At 44.6% G+C, this 20,078-nt stretch overlaps 1 protein-coding gene across 10 annotated transcripts in view; it reads right to left on the bottom strand.

Annotated features, from left to right (window-relative positions):
- Positions 1-20,078, bottom strand: part of Clc-a (chloride channel protein 2) — a 67,970-nt gene that overhangs the window by 2,013 nt on the left and 45,879 nt on the right. For 4 of the 10 annotated variants that reach the window (XM_076326917.1, XM_076326914.1, XM_076326915.1 and 1 more), the window contains 11 exons: positions 5,204-5,489; positions 4,727-4,938; positions 3,657-4,177; positions 2,993-3,227; positions 2,729-2,891; positions 2,096-2,326; positions 1,680-1,903; positions 1,335-1,526; positions 1,061-1,203; positions 476-653; positions 173-400 (listed from right to left, as the gene is read on the bottom strand). In XM_076326917.1, coding sequence (XP_076183032.1) covers positions 173-400; positions 476-653; positions 1,061-1,203; positions 1,335-1,526; positions 1,680-1,903; positions 2,096-2,326; positions 2,729-2,891; positions 2,993-3,227; positions 3,657-4,177; positions 4,727-4,938; positions 5,204-5,489 — 2,613 coding nt within the window. Of the gene's footprint in view, positions 1-172; positions 401-475; positions 654-1,060; positions 1,204-1,334; positions 1,527-1,679; positions 1,904-2,095; positions 2,327-2,728; positions 2,892-2,992; positions 3,228-3,656; positions 4,178-4,726; positions 4,939-5,203; positions 5,490-7,269; positions 8,337-8,831; positions 10,509-19,877; positions 19,966-20,078 lie in introns of those variants that run through there. The other 6 variants (XR_012994266.1, XR_012994267.1, XM_076326913.1 and 3 more) reach the window with 4 other exon arrangements.

Genomic DNA, 20,078 nt, shown 5'->3' with positions numbered 1-20,078 from the left:
AAAATCGAAAACATTATTAGGATAGCTCATTGGGGAAGGTATTTTAATGGTAACACGGCAGTCCCTCGATAAAACGTCGCGTTCGTCCCTCTTTAAAAGACTCGGTGCGGAATCGATAGTGTTTCATCCAAAAGGTTACTCCAGATATCGATAAATTGTGTATGAAACGAACCTCTTTCAACGCGACAACTCCGACCAACCTCCCGATAGCTGTCACGTAAGCGTGATTCACTCCCACCATGCTGAAGAGGCTGTGCACCTTCAGCAGCGATGTCCTCTCGACCAGCTGGAACGGTGCTGGATCTATGTGACACCTGGAGAAGTCGACCTCCAATGCCATTTCGCTCTCCTCCCATCGTTTCTGATCCTCCGCGGACATGTCTATCACTCTCTCCCGGGGCTGGTGAAATCGACAAGTTACCTTCGCTCGATCGTACCGGGTACCTTAGAGCGTACAGATCTGGGGGGTACGTACCAGTTGCACTTTTTTCGAGGTTGCGGGACTCGGTGCCAACATGGGCGTGTGAGGTGGCACGTTCATGCCGTCCTGGCTGTCACGTCTCGCACTGCTTCCAGATCCTAGCTCCGGGTCGGGGTCCACGTCCTGCAAGGTGGCAGACTTGCGAAAGATCGCTTCGAAGGCCAAACGTATCCTGGAATCGCGAAGAAGCTTTAGAAAAGGAAAGAATCGTTCATTTCTCAAAGACAGAGCGCACCATCTCGGAGGATGGATGACACTCGCGATTTGAAGATGCGCTCTTTCAACGAGCGGTGTCTCTGGTCGCTGGTCTCAACTGGTTGTTCTATTTTAACGAGATAAAAGTGTCTACGTTTCGAGACCTAGTCCTCCGTGTCGTTGAAGTTGTTTCGGACTTTGGACGAGCAACGATTGCTCAAGGAATAAGATTCCAGGTGCGGACAGGTACTTTACGTAATCTTCTCTAATACAATTTGTTCGCCACCTGGTACGTTTATCACCTGGGGTTCAATTTATCACCTGGTGTTCGGTATTTTATTTTTAGAGTATCGCTAATTCGTTCCCTCGATGTCAATGTCTCACCTGCTCTCCGCTCCGGTGACCGTGGTGTACGGTGTGACGATCGGGCTGACCAACGGGCTGAATCCTTTCAACGTGAAGGAATTGGTTTTCTTCAGGATCGATTTCTTCGGCTGCGAGCCGAACACCGGCGAGTGGTAGGTGTGCTGGAAATATAACGCGAACGTCAAACGATGGAGGAAGCGGAGCCAACGGTGGCAAGGTGACGTAAGTGGCCGGTTAATCGAGCGTGTGTACACAATTCGCGCGCATTGACGTCAAGGGGGCGTGGACTCACATGATCGGGACCGGTGCCGTTGTTTGGTGACATCGTTAGATCGTTAACACTTTGCCTCTGCATTTTGAGAATATCCGGCGCTGGTATCACCTCGAACCTGGACGGTCTCCTCGTCCTCTCTTGGTCTCTCAGTTGTCGTTCCATTTCCTCTCGGGCTCTTTCTTCCGCTTCTTTGTGCCACTTTTGTGCTACCTGAGGATTGGTCAAACGTTCTCTCTCGAAAATGGTGTCTCGATAATAGAAAATCTCGAGGCAGATGCTACTCTTGGGTATCGGAAGTCACGTAGTACGAAAGATTCCAAGAACAGTCGATTCTGCTTAAGGAAACGATGTTATGGTAATTACCTGTAGCCTCCTTTCACGTCCTATGTGCTTCTCGATTAGTTTGATCAACTCCAGCCTCTGTATGGAGCCAAGCAGAATCATCGAGTCCGGATTGTCAACCAGGGGAAAGCCACGAAGTTTGCGGTTCTCCTTCAAGATCTCCTTCAATCTCTGATAGGTGATACCGTGCCAGATGTACTTCACGTCCCGTACCATGAAGTCCTCGACGTAAACGTTGTACATCCCTACGGATAATTAACGATTCTCGTACCGATAGTTTCGTTTCAATGGGCGTCGATCTAAACGGACAAGGAAGTGTCCAATATAATTCATTACCTCGTCGTCAAACTTCCTTTGGGACACTTTGTCGAGAGTAACAACACAAGTGGGTTTAGTTACGATCCGAATTGAAATCATCAAAGGGTGTCAGGACTTACCCGAACTGGAGGGCAACAGATCCGGCAAATATGGCAACTTTTTGATAAGAATGATGCTGTCGTATATGCTAGGCTGAAGTAGAGCGGCGATCGCGTTGCTGATCAACACTGCTATCATGATAGGAACGATGTGAGTGATTTGACCGGTCATCTCGAAGACGATAACGCTGACGGAGATTGTGTGGGTCACTGCACCGGAGAATGCAGCTGCACCGACGGTAGCGTAACCACCTGGAGAACGATTCTCTTCGGTAGTACCCCGTAGACTATCCAGGAGTTGGAGAATATGGATTCGTAAGATCGGGAAAGGGAACGCAGGATCGGAATAATTCAGTTACGTTTTGGAAATCTGAACGAGGACGTCAAGACTCCTGGGAGAGGATAAAATGGGAGACAAGGGTAAAAGGAGGTGGTAGATTGAAGAATGAAATGAAAGAAGAAAGAAAAGTAAAGAAAAGATAGACCTGGTCGTGAAAATGTAGGACACACGAATCGAGGAGGTCGGTGCTGGGATAACACAGAACAAGTATAGATGAAGGTAGAACAAAGTCGAGAGAGATGAAAACGAGAGCAATGAATCGATCGCTGTTAGAAACTCCCCCAAGAGGTTCACGGTGTCTAGTCTAGTGTTACCTGGTACAATCGGGGTTATGATGCCGCCATAACGAACACCGTTCGGGAACCACAGGGCCATAGCTTCGCCTACAGCTCTGCCCAGGGCAGCACCGATCTTGAACACAGGGATGAAGATTCCCGATGGCACGGGAACGGTCGAGCTTATAATGGAAAAGATGAACTGAAATCAAAGTCCCTCGTTTGGTCGAGAAGTTTCGTACTCGTCGGGTGACGTCTGGGACAACAAACGATCGGATTGTGGTTCGAAGCATAGGATCTTACCGTGAACGCGACGAAACCAAGGAGTCCTGTGAACACGTCGGTGTACGCGGTCGACCAGTGTTTAACCGTGTTCATCTCTTCGACACCGAGCTCTTGTTTGGTCCAGGTGAAGTTGGTAAACAAACCGTACACTTGATCGTGTGTGTTGAGGTCACCAGCCATGAACTGGCCCAACCCCAAGGGAAACGACACGGATGACACCAGCAGGGAAACGATGCCAGGGTATAAAAAACGACTGGAATCATTCGACAGAATCGTGAAGAACACCCAAGACACTTGGACTGATTGTTCAGAGATCGGTATCAACATTTTCGTAAATTGTACTCCCAATTCGAATACTTCGTTAATTATTCGAGATCATGGTTTCGTCGTAACGATAACTCGATGCGTTTTATAGAGGGAACACCCAGTCATTTATCGAGGGTTAGTATCTTTTGCATCGTGTTAACACCGAACACCCAAGGCACATGGACTAATTGTTCAGAGATCGGTATCAACATTTTCGTAAAATTTACTCCCAATTCGAACAATTAACGAATTCATGGTTTCGATGACCCAATGCGTTTTATAGAGGGAACACCCAGTTATTTATCGAGGATCGGTATCTTCTGCATCGTGTTAACACCGATCTCCTTGTCAAAAATCTGAAGACTCCACTACTCACTTCTTCTGCAAAAAGCTGTTCATGCTCTTGTTCTTCCTCATAAAAATGACGTACTGTCTGTGCAACCAGACATAGAAAGCACCACCGAGACCGCTGCCAACGCCGATCAGAGCGAACACGAACAACTCTTGTGGATCGAATGGGAAGTCCATGGTGAAATTGGTCGCGAACATCGCGGTGATCGTCTCCTCCCTTTGGAACCAGATGGCCAGCAAACGGAACATCGTGGCGCCGCAGACAGCCGCGAAGAATCCTCGCCAGTAATTACGTACGGCAAAGTACACCGTGGTGACTTCGATGCTGAAGAGGACACCACCGATAGGTGCAGCGAAACATGCGGCCACACCTACCGCGCAGGCAGCGGCCAGCATCTCACAGTTTCTACTCTCGTTCTCGTAGATCCCTTGAAAGCTGGTGACCAATTTTGAGAGCAGTGTGGCCACTATACTGGCGATATGGACGAAGGGACCTTCCTTGCCCAATGGCAATCCTGAGCCCAGAGTCGCGGTCAGACCTATCACCTGTTCAAAAATTGGGCTAGGTGTACACTCAGAGACACCAAACTCTGACGATCAGATGTCTAGAAGTCTCTGCAATCGTCGAGGACAATTTGTCAACACGATCGCTACCCGATGAATATTATTTCGAGAGCTGGACGTTGTATCTCTTAGATTTACTTTTCTAGTTTCTCTTCTCAACGGAGCAATATTTTCAAACCGCTTGTCCAGCGGTGATTTCTCACTTTCACCCGCTGGGGACTATTAAGATGTCTCTAAATCGCGTTACGCGCGAGTAAAAGACACTTCGGTGTTGAAAACATTCGAGAAGTAGTTCGAGGAGGTCTGCGAGAGTTCTGACGTGTTCTGGGAACATCGAACGTTCTACAGACACGATCTTGCGATCTTGGAATTGTTTTCTAAGACACTTAGAGATTAGATGAATCGATTACTAGACCCGAATCATCACGGAAGCGATCGCGTCGAAGGTGAACACTGATTACTATGGTGTCTGTAACCGTAACTGGACACCCGATTGAAGCGAACAGACGTACTAAATATTTAATGGCTAACCTTGGCGACCAGAGTGCGGAAAGTTAGGTACTCCTTCAGTGCTACACCGCGCAGGATGGTCTTCATTTCCGGAATGCCGGACCCGATGCTCTGGGGCGCAACGATGTGCACGAAACCGGCGCTGAAGAGGATCAGGCAGACTGGTAGCACCACCCAGGCCAGGTACTGAAGCGCAGGATGATGCGTGAGGTCCTGATACAGCCATATCCTGGCTGGTGGAACAAGGACACGGTTAACGAGTCGTCGATTTCATCGTTCATCGAACGGACCCTAGAGATTGCCCTGACGACGATTAACGACGCGGAAAATTGGACAAGTCTCTTCTAACGTTACAATTATCGAGGTCTTAGGAAAGATTGAATTTTGTAAAAAAAAACAACGATCTGTTTCGACACGATTCTCGTGTCGAGACCAGAGTCCTTTTCTAGCACATTTTACCGCGTCAGAAGGCAGTGTCCAACGACCGTAAAGACTGACCGTTGTTGCACATGGATATTCCACGGTCCATGGCGTAACTGATCAGCGCCATGATGACACCCAGCAGCGCCAGGAAGACCCAATCCTCGCCCAGTCTTGCTCCGGTGTGTTTCCAAGCGAAGGCCAGCAACGCGAGCAACTTCTTGCACAGTGGTCCCCTCCTCGACTTCCGGAGACCCTCGGCCCTGGTCTTGTCATACTTCCGTCGCACTTTCTCGTGGTACTTGAGCTTCCGTGCCTCTTCCTTTGCGTACTCACCCAGATCCTTCGTGTAGCGACCATACATCTGGATACATCACGATCTACGTTTACCGACTCTGTACCACGTACTATCTTCTTCAACACCTTGTACACCTTGTCGATTCAACGCTATATCGGATCATTGTTAGAACAAGGCGATTCCAATGGAGCTGACGCGAAATGTTTCCAGGAGAATCGAACGTTTCAAAAGTACAGCGCTCCCTCGTTAAAACGTCCGCGATTCCAACGGAGCTGACGCGAAATGTTTCCAGGAGAATCGAACGTTTCAAAAGTACAGCGCTCCCTCGTTAAAACGTTCGCGACTCCAACGGAGCACCGAACGTTCCAAAAGTACAGTGATCCCTCGTTAAAACGTTCGCGATTCCAACGGGTCTTACGCGAAATGTTTCCAGGAGAATCGAACGTTTCAAAAGTACAGCGCTCCCTCGTTAAAACGTCCGCGATTCCAACGGAGCTGACGCGAAATGTTTCCAGGAGAATCGAACGTTTCAAAAGTACAGCGCTCCCTCGTTAAAACGTTCGCGACTCCAACGGAGCACCGAACGTTCCAAAGGTACAGCGATCCCTCGTTAAAACGTTCGCGACTCGAACGGAGCCCCGAACGTTCCAAAAGTACAGCGATCCCTCGTTAAAACGTTCGCGATTCCAACGGAGCACCGAACGTTCCAAAAGTACAGCGATCCCTCGTTAAAACGTTCGCGATTCCAACGGAGCTGACGCGAAATGTTTCCAGGAGAATCGAAGGTTCCAAAAGTATAACGCTCCCTCGTTAAAACGTCCGCGATTCCAACGGAGCACCGAACGCTCCAAAAGTACAGCGATCCCTCGTTAAAAAGTCCGCGATTCCAACGGAGCTGACGCGAAATATTTCCAGAAGCATCGAACGTTCCAAAAGTGCAGCGCTCCCTCGTTAAAGCGTCCGCTCGAAACGCTTTCGAAGAGGGTCGGTAGCGAATGGGTTCCCGGAACGAACCTCTCGCACTTCGATCAGACACCCACGTGTCCACCGTCCGACCAGAAGCGCGAACGTACGTTTCACCGAGGGACGAACCTGACGTTTTAACGAGGTGCCGCTGTATTTCGCTTTCGAGACACGGTCACTTCGGACTAATTACCTTCGACAATTTTAACGCGGACATTGGACCTGCTAGAACGTATGCCAAGAAACCGCTAGCCACGAGCTCGTCTGTTCTTTTCTCAGAACCGAATTCTTCGAGAATTGCAGGGACACGGACCACCGTGTACACCGGTGTACTTGGAAACGTACTCGAAGCGATCGATACGAAGTCGCGTAACGATTTCACGTGACTCTGTCTCGGAAAGAAAAGAACGTTCGCGTTGGTCTCCCGTAGGAATCTCGAGAAACGCAGCTGTGAATTTTTTTGCCCCGGCCGTTCGAACTCACCTCGGAAATTCGGATTCGATATTTAAAATCGTGGAAAACGGTTACTTAAAATCGTATAAAACTCGCGTCAACGCGTCGTCTCGGTTGAGAAGACACTCATCGCGAAGCCATTGACGCGACACGTCTTCCGTGTTACTACTCACGTCGTAGGATCAATTCGTAACATTCGCCGATCATTTCTCAAACTGACACCTCGCGCGCGCGTTACACCGAACAGCCATCAAAGTGATAATGGGATTTATCAATCCCGTATCCGAGAATAGCGCCTAAATATTGATCTTGAACAATTCTGTTATCGAACAGACCTAGGTGTACAATGTGTTAATACCGTTTCCGAGAGGACACGATGCATCTGTTTAGCGTTGCACAAAACGAAGATGCACGGCTGTTATTTACGTACCAAATCGTATCCGATCCACGATCCCACTGCACGATCCTCCGACTGAATCGTTCACTGATCTCCACGTTAGTTTTTCACCAAAATCGAATACAATTTTACTTTCGAACGTTGAAAGAAAGAAAAAAAAAAAACAAAAAAACAAATCGGATTTCAAATTTTATCGCAACGTTCGACCAGACCGCTCTACAACCTTGTCAATAATGGTCGACCTAAACGATCAGCTTCTATCTAATCGATTCGATGTAGCTATACAGTTCTGGAGAGATCCAGGTGAGATCCATCATCCTCAATCAATCGGAGTGTAATCGAACGAATTTTTTTTTTTATTTATTTCGTTGATCACATCGAGGAGCCATTTCTTTTCGGTTAATCGTTTCCTCTGCGCGCTAATAGGTATCTTCTGCTTCTATTTATAATTAACAAAGTTTGCAAACCGCATGCAAGGCCAATCCCCACCTTAGCGGAGACGATTAAGGCAAGCGAGTTACGTGCGAATTAGATAAGAAGGAACGTCACCGTTCGATTCGAAAAAAATCGTTATTTTTCTTCCCAAGGACTTTGCGCAACGTTGACGCGAAATTCGAAACGTTAACGAAGATTGTTCAATTTTCAGCGATCTGTTCGATCTGTACAGCTTTGTTAAACTTCGAACGTTCTCGAAACGTTCGTATTTCCCGTGCACGTTCGATATTTGTTTAAACGAAAATCGGCGGAAGTGTTATCAGCTTTTTCAGCTCGAAAGGTGGTGTTCCCTCGTGACTTTCGAACAACACAACGTTAATCTGCATGTCATTCCGCAAAAGTCGTTATTTGTCGGTGATAATGGTCACGCGCGGTCAAGCGATACGGTATCATCGATCATTACGCGCCCCGGGCAAAATAATGCGTCACCGACCGTGACGTTTTTCTTTTTTCATTCGGGGTAGAAGAATCACGAAATTCAACGACCCTGACCAACCATCGAGAAATCGATCGTTCGAAGAAGAGATTCGCACGAAAATCCTGCAGAGCTTCTCGATGAAATTATCGCGTTATAAATTCTTATCGATAACGATTAATCGTCGATCGAACTCGATCGTGGGAAAAATACTAGCCAAGATTCCCCTAGTCAACATTCCACAAATACTAATAATTTTGAATAAAATAATCAAATTTTCAATAAAATCTGAATATTTCACCTAGAATAGAATCTCAATACTCGTTACGAATAATTCGAATACAATTCGATCGAGTGTTCGGTCGTGCGTAATTTCAATTCGTTAAATTCGTAATTGGTTCACCGTAGTTCCCCGAGAGACATCAATCTACAATTCCTCGATTCTTAATAATTTTGTCAAAATTCAATACACGCGCGTGCTCGCGAGTAAACCGTGAAACACGCGATCTATCAAAGACTGAAGGTTCCTCGAACCCGATTCGAAAAGCTACACTCGTTCAAGTTCACCCATTTTGGAGTGTAGTATTAATTGTCAAAAAAATTCGCAATAAAATCAAGCGATGGTAACGAGGTTACCATCAACTGCACCGTCACGATAAAAGCTCTTTCGTACGGTCCCACTTACGGGATACTCATCGTTACAGACGAAATATGCTCTGTTCAGGGCGAAAGCCGGCATGTAAGCTTGATCGGGGATCCTTCGAAGCTTCTATTGTGGATCCAGCGGAGAGTGCACCGAACTCCCCGATCGATTCGAGCGATCAGGTCACGGACGAGGCATTCCTCGAGTAGAGAAAATCTTTACGATCCACCGTGATCCGATTGCACATTTTCCCAGCTCGCGAGTCGTGGAAGCCTCGCCCCTGGTCGAGGGCCTATCTTCCCTCGATTCGAAGTCACGGACGATGATTGACTAATTACCACCGCCGCGTTAACGTTCCACCGTTACCTCGTCTTTTGGCAAGCCCGGTGATTCGATATTTTTGGCGTCGGTTTACTGCGAATCACCCATCCCGTTTCTATTGTTTCCACTTCCTGGTGACTGCCAGGATCATTCGTTCGTCACGCGACAACGTTCAACAAATTGCGCTACTCTGTTGCGCGATCGAGACACTGCTTCGTTCACCTAATCGCGTATCTCTCGGGACACTTATCGTCCTCGAGACTCGACGATCGATACAAAATCGGACGTCGATTCTCGTTTCGATTTTCCCGCTTTAAATCCTCCGTTCTCGATTTTCCCGCTTTAAATCCTCCGTATACTCAACGACGACGATTCTCTACCGCGAATTGCGTACGTGCGTCTTCTGTGTACGATATCCGTGGACGTTTCACGGATTACCAGAATTCACTGTCAACGAATCCGGGAAAAGTGTCTCTTCTCTTCAGAGGAGAACGAATTCCGATCGTGATAAGTTGTCGCTGTATACCATCTGCGAATCAAACCGTTCCACGATTTAGATGGATCACCAAGGTTCACTCGGTAAGTCGGAAGCAACTGTTCAATTCGTCGTATACGATATTTATTTTTAGCGATCACTTATCGCGAATCGCTCGTAGCTGCAATTATATTATCGGTTACACGAGTTGCACAGGTACGGGACAAATTACCAGGATGTATCTGCTGCAAGGAGTCGACAAACCAACTCTCCTCGAATCTCTATCAATTATCACCTTCGAGATGTATGATTTTAACCATTTTGTTGCAACTGTGTTATATTTTACCCACTGATCGATATTTCGATCGTTAGTGGCTCCGTTTCATTCCTCTCTCTCGAATCCTTCGAGGTCAGTTCTCTGTCTACACAGATTCTTCAAACGAGAAAAACTAACAGAAGTTTCTGTGCTCAACGTAGACGAACACTCAAAATCGTTTTATCTTTCACGTCGGTGTCTGGTCATTGCAACCATTTTGTTGCAACTGTGCTATATTTTGTCCGTTGATTGATATTTCGATGGTTAGTGGCTCTGTTTCATTCCTCTCTCTCGAATCCTTCGAGGTCAGTTCTCTGCCTACACAGATTCTCCGAGCGAGAAACCAACAGAAGCTTCTGTGCTCAACGTCGACGAACACCCAAAATCGTTTTAACTTTCACGTCAGTGTCTGTTTATTTTAACACGGACCACGAACCGATCGTTCGTTCCATCTGGTTGCGAATGGTCGACTGTCGGCCAGATTTCGCGAGATATTTCTCGAGATGTTTTACCAAGAATCGAGACGTTCGTTCGAGAGGAGTGTGTCTCGATAAGTGCTTTCGAGGTGTTGCTAGGAAGGTTTCCACGATTCTCGTAAATTGTGAGAGAAGTGTGCACGCGAATTTGCGGACGAACGACAACTGAACGACGCCTGTACTCGGAGCTTTTCGATTCGAACTTCAGCCCGCGATATTTGTTGAAATTTGGCAACGGTCAAAATTTGTATTTTTAGCGTCGCCCACCGCCAATCGACGACGGTGCGCGCTCTATTGTTTATTGCTCCCGTTGAACGTCTTCGACCTCGTCGTTCGACTTACTCGAAGACAATGTTGCGATCGGTGCACGTCGGTAAACATTGTTAAATTTTATTGTTTCACGGTCGAGTGTTTCGTTCGCGATCGACGCGAGAGACTCGAAAACGGGGATCTCGTAATCTGCACGGATTATTTGGAAAAGCACTTGGATACGCGAGAATCGAACCGACGGGAATAGCCGATGAATTTTCCTCCCAGAGTTACTACGAATCGTACGCCCCGATTACGTAGTCGGTTACTACTTGAACGTGTTGTTGCACGTGTCGTTTCCGAGCGGCTGCGTCTTCGGGGCGCGTGCAACATCGCGTATAAGCGAGATTCGACGAACGGTAACTCGAGAAATCGAATTACCAAAGTATTCGAACTGTTCGAACAATCGAACGTTCGAGTGTCCGTTGTTCGTGTAGTTGGTACTCGGATACTCGAATTGTTCGAATAATCTCGAACATTTCGATTCGAACACTACGATTCGATTTATTCGTAGTTTGTCCGCGAATTATTCGTACGAATTTATGCATTCGAATACTCGAATTTGAATTATTCGTGGAATTTTAAATACTTAGGGACACACGATTCCGAAGTATAAATTGTATCTAGTATTCGAAGTATTCGGATACTCGAATTCGAATTGTTTGTGTAATTCTAAATAATTCGCACGTTTGTCTGCGTACTCGAATCCGAATTATTCGTGTAATTTTAAATACTCACGGACACACGATTCCGAATTACGAATTGTATCTAGTATTCGAAGTATTCGGATACTCGAATCCGAATTATTCGTGTAATTCTAAATAATTCGTACGTTTGTCTGCGTACTCGAATCCGAATTATTCGTGTAATTTTAAATACTCACGGACACACGATTCCGAATTACGAATTGTATCTAGTATTCGAAGTATTCGGATACTCGAATTCGAATTATTCGTGTAATTCTAAATAATTCGCACGTTTGTCTGCGTACTCGAATTCGAATCATTCGTGTAATTTTAAATACTCACGGACACACGATTCCGAATTACGAATTGTATCTAGTATTCGAAGTATTCGGATACTCGAATTCGAATTATTCGTGTAATTCTAAATAATTCGCACGTTTGTCTGCGTACTCGAATTCGAATTATTCGTGTAATTTTAAATACTCACGGACACACGATTCCGAACTATAAATTGTACCTAGTATTCGAAGTATTCGGATACTCGAATTCGAATTGTTTGTGTAATTCTAAATAATTCGCACGTTTGTCTGCGTACTTGAATCCGAATTATTCGTGTAATTTTAAATACTCACGGACACACGATTCCGAAGTATAAATTGTACCTAGTATTCGAAGTATTCAAATACTCTAATCCGAATTATTTGTGTAATTTTAAATACTCACGGACACACGATTCCGAATTACGAATTGTACCTAGTATTCGAAACGCTTGAATACCCGAATTCGAATCATTCGTACGATTTTGTGTGTTCGGATACTCGAATACACATTATTCGCACGATTCCGGGTATTCGGCTACTCGAAACCATATTATTCGTATAATTCTAAATATTCGCGTTATGAGTTTGTTTATATCGCATTTAAACACGACGTGTTACGAAATTCCCCGCTGCCAGAGACTAAATAACGTGTAAACAAGAACGAACACAGAAATGTTGTTTACTCGGTTGAATTCGTATCGACGTTATCCGCGATTGATAAGAATTTGTTCGATACTTTGGGGTAATTTTATGGGTGAAATTCTCGCATCGTTTTTCCATAAATACTCGAACAATATCCAAACCTTCGAACAATCGTTGTCTCTGTGTTTTGTTCGTTCGAAACAAGAATTTTGATTCTCGAGAAGATCGCTCTATCGTCGAAGTGTTCTTTGCAGTTGAGAGATCGCGAAACGATTGCAAACGAGTTCGCGACCAAGGATTGAAATATAAGCGACACCTGAGCGAACCTGTGCACGGATTTGACGTCAATGACGGCCACGTTCCACTGGGCAATCAGCCCCTAACCCAATTTTAGTAATTGACCGTAACCAATTTGCGATACAATTATTAGCCTCGTTACTGGACGAATATTAAATCGATAGAAATTGTGCCATCCACTTTTAGATCGAATTAAAATTTACCTCGTCCGTGAAACGGGATGGACAATTTTGTTCTTGCCGGATCAATCATCTCCAACCAGTCGATTATTCATCGTGGACTATTTTTAACCAGATTACACCTCCTCGCGGAATTTTTCCGAAGATTTCGCCAATAAATCCGTTCGTTATTAATATCTGTAGGACATGCCGGCAAATACACTTTCTTAGAATGTTGTCAGCCAGATCTAGGTCGCTCCGCGAGAGGACAACCGGGGCAATGGGTCGAAAAGTAAGGTAATTTTTCATAGGTATCTCTCCAAAATGAAACAAAAAAAAAAAAGAAGAACTATAAAATATTAATTGCAACGACACACAGATCTTTGTTTCTCGAACGTGCAAGAATCGACAATTTTTAACAAAGTAACTTTCTAATTGCATCGACCTGATGTAAACCCACGGGACAAAGTTTCAAAGCTTCGAAGACTCCATCTTCACACGTCTCTACTCCCCATTTTCTCGCGTGACATTGCTAAGTCTCGACTTTCACTATCAATCCTGAATCTTTCTCTACAAAGACACTATTCCAAGCGCGAAGATTCCTCTCCAATTAAAAAATATACAACCCCACGAATTACAAAAAAATGTTAACAAATTCCAAATAACGAAAACTTCTAATAGTCACCAATTATCGAAACACATTATTATATCGATAATCATCGATTATATACTCAAAAAAAAAATATATAATTCACCATGGAAAACTTAAACTTGCTATCCATAGCAATATACTTCCACTATATTTCCAGACTTTTCCACCAGCGTGGAAAACCAAGATTAATCCCAATCTCTCGTTCAAGACTCGATCGTGATCGGTGGTAAATTTTCCAACGAATAATCGCGAGTCGTACACGGGTCCCCTGTTCCACGACACACGTATCGTATTTAAATACCTCGAGGAGTGTTCGAAAGTGGTGGTGGGTGTGATTGGTTCTACAAAGCGGAAGAACACGGGAAAATGGTATGGTCGGTGTCTGGGAAAATTACGGAAAAACCGGTGGCTCGGAACGCAGCAGCCGGTGCACCCGGAAGCGGTGCATCTGCATACCGTAGGAAAGCGATACGTGTGCAGTTGCACACGGACGCGGTGTCACCGTGTAACGTAACGCGCGTGCGCGCGCGCGCCCTCGGGTCTGTGCGTCACGTGAGTGGATTTGCATGTTGGTCACGCGTGTCGGATAAACGTAACGAGTCCTTAAGCGCTCATTCATGCAGATGAATGTATTGCTTAGAAAGCCGTCGCTGCAACACTCGGCGTGCACTTTTTCGTTTGCTGCGATCATCGTAGGAAATTGCGTCGCGTTTACGCGGATCCATGAGGAATCCCTGAAACACGATCGGTCGTCGAAGGGTAACGTTTGACGATGCGCGAGCTTGGAACGAGGAGACGCGGCGAAATAGAACGAAGCGAAGACAATACGTGGGAGCAATGCCGTTGAACGAAGATCTAATGAAACTGTTAACAATTTACGAGCGAAAGTTATTCCGCGAACTTGCCAGCTTCGAATTCGTTTAACGTTCGCGGTCTCGAGCGCGCGTTGCAAAGTTGCGATTTTTATGGGCGAAACGAGAGGGAAAATGAGCAAATTGATAGGAAAAGTTTAGCACAGATGTTGAAGGGAAGGAAGAAATAGGAAAGAGGAAGATCGAGCGGGGAGAAAGTATGAGAGTAATAATCTTGGGTTGTCTATTTGCGAACGAGATAGAATATATTGGTAAAGGAAGTGAACAGTTGTAAGTAGTGAAAATATATTGAGTATTGAGTATTGTAAAATGAAAGAAACGGTAAGGAACAGTCGTGAATGGCAAGGATGCAAAGTGCATCTCTCGATGCAGGTGATAAATTATGGAATAATGGTAAATAGTGAATGTGTACCAATAGTGAAAATATACCGAGTATTAAACATTGTAAAATAAAAGAAACAGTAACGAACAGTAGTGAATAGCAACGATGCAAAGTGGTAATAAATACCACTAGGTATTTAAGGTAATAAATAATGGAATAATGGTAAATAGTAAAAATGTACCAATAGTGAAAATATACCGAGTTTAAGTATTGTAAAATAAAAGAAACGGTAACGAACAGTCGTGAATAGCAACGATGCAAAGTGGTAATAAATACCACTAGGTATTTAAGGTAATAAATAATGGAATAATGGTAAATAGTAAAAATGTACCAATAGTGAAAATATACTGAGTATTAAACATTGTAAAATAAAAAAAAACAGTAAGAAACAGTCGTGAATAGCAACGATGCAAAGTGGTAATAAATACCACTATGTATTTAAGGTAATAAATCTTATTATAATTAATTTATAGGTAATAAATAATGGAATAATGATAAATAGTAAATATGTACCAATACTGAAAATATACCGCGTATTAAACATTGTAAAATAAAAAAAACGGTAACGAACAGTCGTGAATAGCAACGATGCAAAGTGCATTTCCCGGTGCAGGTAATAAATAATGGAACAAAGTGTAAGTAAATAGCAAGAATCTGGAGTAAATAATTCCTGATAAAACGCGAACCGAACGATACGGAACGGTGATACGAAACAGTGAATATCAATTTATTAACCGATAACGGATACCGATTACGATGCATAACGAACGTGTAACGCGACGTAAAATCGTTCTCGTCGCCTCGTACACCTTTTCCACGGATCTCTCCCGTTCACGAGCAACCGAACACGAGAATTCGTCGCGGTCCATTCATCATCGGGTAACAACAGGTTAACCGCAGCGTTCAATGCAAGCGCTCTCGCAAGCTGCAGAGAGACACAGCACGGTGAGCTTTTTGTTCTCACGGGTGACCGGTTTCCCTCTCGTAATCACCGATTCGTCGCGGAGAATTAAAACAGTACTCGAACGCTTGCAAGTGTCGTCCCGCGGACTCGCTCCGTGGAGCAACGATACGCGAAACATCGTTCGACGTACGCGTTTCGCGCGCCGGGACTTATGCAACGCGGTTTTATGCATTCCGCGCTCGCAGTCCCCTTGACAATAAAAAATACGAGAAAAATGAAACGTTTCCGATTGTCGAGTCGCCTCTTTCGTGATGGAACCACCGCTTTACCAGAACCCGACGTTCCTCTCGTATTTTCATCCACGAGAACATTGTCTAGAAATATTTGAAAGAAATACGAAACATTGATCAGAAGACGCAACGTTCTTCGCGAAACGTGTCCCAGCGCAACGAACTTTACACGCGTTTCGTCAAATTGGTAATTTCGCTCTGGAATTAATTATCCGATTAGCTTGAAATTTAAACCGGTACGTTCTCACTGACGTTCTCTATCGTTTCATTTACGGATTTTTCTCTCCGAAATTGTCTTTCGGAGAAACTTTAGACAATGGTCGATTCTAATCGGTGAAATTTAATTTTCTTCGATAGCTTTCGATAGAAAAAAAAGTTTCTCGGTACAACGATAATCACGTTTCTCTAGTTTAAAAAAATATCAATTTTATTCAATTCCGACTATCAGCATTGTAGAAATCCGCCCAAAAAGTGCGCCAGGGGAATTCGGACAGCGCGTTACAAGAACGCTCGTATTTACCGTAAAAGTAAACATTCTTTGACGAAAATTTGTGGAAACATTGTTCAAAGTATGAACTTTCAACGGATGTATAGAACATCCGGTACGAAGGTTCCGCATCGTCGGGAAAAATTGTCGAACACCGAGGTTGTCGTTTCGAGGTCGAAAGGTTGACTCTTAACGGGGTTTCTTCAATGCGGGCAGAACCGATTTCGAGTCAAGGCGCTCGCCTTGTAAACTTCTAATTTCGTGGAAGCTTATTCGGACCACAGTTGATCACTGCGATCCCGTGATGTACATTTCGTGTCAAGGTCGCTGCGTACGCATACGCGACCGACGACCAGAGGATCCGACGTTTCGTCGACATTTGCGAAAACTTTGTTCATTTTTCCACCGAGGGAACCATCGGGGCGATTCGATCGGAAAATTGACCCAAGAGCGAGGAAAAAGGAAAAAATGTTGGTTAGAGATCGACGAGACGATTCGAGCAGAGAAAAGAGCCGCGGCTCGTTTAACGTCGTCGGATATTACACGACAGAACTGACAGGGATCGCGAACCGTTATTGCTGGCTGCTCTCACGGAACGTTTATTTAAAATGTAGTCTCTCTCGCCCACTTGGCAACCGTTCAAAGGTCGCTACTGTGCGCGGTGCAACGTGAAAAATCTCAAACGAGCCGAGACATTGTTTCCGAGAACAGAGATCACCGGTTTTATCGATCGAATTAACGTTCAGGCTATCGAGGGACGTTTCGCGAACATCTCGGACACGAACGGGCAAGAAAACCGGGGAAAACGTTATTCTTTTCGAGCATCCGGCGAGATCAAAGCCCCTCTTAAAGCAGAACACTCCCGACTGAAAAGATACTCGATACTTGGCAATTTTTTCCTATCGTACGGATCGTCCGATATCGATGTTTCGTGTATAAGTTAAGAGAGGTAGTTTGTGGAATATTTGTGCAAATTTTCGTATAAAAATGTGTACGCATATGGGAGATACATACGTTCCTGTACATACACTACCTGAATTTCTTAGTCGCACAATGGTGGGATTTCTGTGTCGCCAATAGTTAAGATTTTCTTCCTCGATAGTGGAATATAGCTTCATTTTCTAATAGGTAATTTTTCGTTGGTTACTCGAACCTTGAAAATCTCTCGAAGGTGATCCATAGCAATAAAAGAATTTAAATACAAAATTTCACGATCGTGTAGATACACACACGTTCAATGGAAAATTTCTATTTCGATGATAAAGGTGCGATCACGGGGTCTTGAAATTCTTTTTTAAAAAGGAGAATTCGTTTCAAATTGTTCTCCGATTACACTTACTTGTATCTGTATAGAGTAAGATTTTCTTCCCTGTTAGTGGAATATAATTTCATTTTCTAGTAGGTAACTTTTCGTTGGTTACTCGAACGTTGAAAATCTCTCGAAGGTGATGGTAGGTAATAAAAGAATTCAATGCAAATTGGATAATCCATGGTAATAAAAGAATTCAAATGCAAAATTTAAATAGAAAATTTCACGATCGTGTAGAACGTTGAGAATCTCTCGAAGGTGATGGTAGGTAATAAAAGAATTCAATGCAAATTGGATAATCTATGGTAATAAAAGAATTCAAATGCAAAATTTAAATACAAAATTTCACGTTCGAAGGAAAATTTCTATTTCGCTGGTCAAGATGCGATCACGGGATCTTAAGATTCTCTTTTGAAAAGGAGAATTCGTTTCAAATGTTTCTCCGTGAACACTTACTTGTATCTACGAGGAGTTTGACAAACGTTACGTTTAGCTATCGCGGGTAATATTGAATAAAACAAACGATCGAGAGAACAAAAGCGCGTGTCGGATATTGGCAGCCGATATTGGCAGCCGGCTGCGGTCTCGTCTGGGATTCGTCTACCGGCAGCGAAGACGGTTTAATTTTAAATCCGTCGTTCGGCATTGGTTCAACGGCATTGTGCTCGTAGACGACGCCCAGAACACTTGTACGGACGACGCGGCTTCCCGAGACCGCGTGATTCCATTGGAATTTCTTTTTCCGATAAGGTGAAAGGAAAATGCGATATCTGTCCGAGGCGTCGTTTCTCATTTTCTTCGATTTTTCGCGCCGAGGTGGAATCTATCGCGCGCCGGCTGTCGCGGTCAAAGAATACGATCACGTGAACAGAGAGAACCGTATTTATTCAGAAAAACCGTGACACGATTCCGCAAACCGGTGTCCCGAAGTAATTTGCACGATTATTTCCCGATACGTGACCCGACGCGTGGTGAAACGGGCTTGTACGTAGTACTACGTGATTCGATTCGAAAATGTCACGCCGCTCGTGCGACACGGCAACGTTTCCGATTCTTTCAAAATGTTCCAACAACACCTTGTTGTGGCGTAGAACGTGGTCGATTCCTTCGATGAAGAACGCGTTGCACGCTACGTTGGAACGTAGCAATACGTTTTCTCGAGATAGGTGTGTACTGTGTATACGTAACGGATGTAACGTAGTACTACGTGCTGAGGTAAACGCGATCCTGGGTGTTTCGTAAGTTGCGGTGTTACGTGCAAAGGTGTAAACGTAGTACTAGGTGTGTTTAAAGAAAAGACGTAGAACTACGTGTTTGTCAAAAGGAACGTAGTACTACGTATCCTCCCCAAACGTAGTTTTACGTGTGTCCCGGACGAAGAAAACGTAGTACTACGTGTTTCTTTAAATGTACGTAGTACTACGTGTTTATTTAAATGTACGTAGTACTACGTGTTTCTTTAAATGTACATGGTACTACGTGTTTCTTTAAATGTACGTAGTACTACGTGTTTCTTTAAATGTACGTAGTATTACGTGTTTCTTTAAATGTACGTAGTACTACGTGTTTCTTTAAATGTACGTAGTACTACGTGTTTCTTTAAATGTACATGGTACTACGTGTTTCTTTAAATGTACGTAGTACTACGTGTTTCTTTAAATGTACATGGTACTACGTATTTGCAAATAAAGAACGCAGTACCAGTGTTCTTCCCCCAAAAACGTAGTATTACGTGTGCCCCGGACGGAGGAAACGTAGTACTACGTGCGTTTAACGAAACACGTAGTATTACGTGTTTTCCAAAAGGGACTAGGTATTACGAGTTCCCCCCCGAAAACGTAGTTTCACGTGTGTCCCGAACGGAGAGAACGTAGTGCTACGCGTGGTTCCGAAAGAACGTAGTGCTACGTGCAGGAAGAAGAGAAACCATCTGTTACGCGATTTAACCGTGAAAATGGTGTTACACGAGGCGCGGTCTTTTCGATCGAAGTTATGGTTTGCCATTGGCCGAGAAAGACGTAGTAACGTGTGATTGGCAAGCAGCGAACATGATTCGCTAGGTATTGGCACGAACGTGCGGCGATGTTCCAAAAGGTTTCGAACGCAGTGCGCGACAGATGAGAGATTCCGTTTCGTCTCGTGCACGCGAGATGCCACGATGCAAACGATGCACTATTACGAAAATCGCTTACAATCGTGTTAATGTAATCGAAGGGATCGAAATCCTGCTGGTCTTCGTCCGCGTTCGGCGGAGGACACGGATAGAAAGCTTGCGAGGGTCTGGCGAGAACAAAACATTACGAATTAGAGGATACCTCGTGTCCCAAATTGGGCCTGGGACTTATCGTCTTGAAACGGTACCGATTGTGGAATCATTGTATCGAATAAAGTTT

This window comes from Ptiloglossa arizonensis, chromosome 2 (genome assembly GCF_051014685.1).
Source record: "Ptiloglossa arizonensis isolate GNS036 chromosome 2, iyPtiAriz1_principal, whole genome shotgun sequence".
In the NCBI taxonomy this organism is placed as follows: Eukaryota; Metazoa; Arthropoda; class Insecta; order Hymenoptera; family Colletidae; genus Ptiloglossa; species Ptiloglossa arizonensis.
The sequence above is the reverse complement of the archived record's forward strand: the minus strand, read 5'-3'. Positions and strand labels throughout refer to the sequence as shown.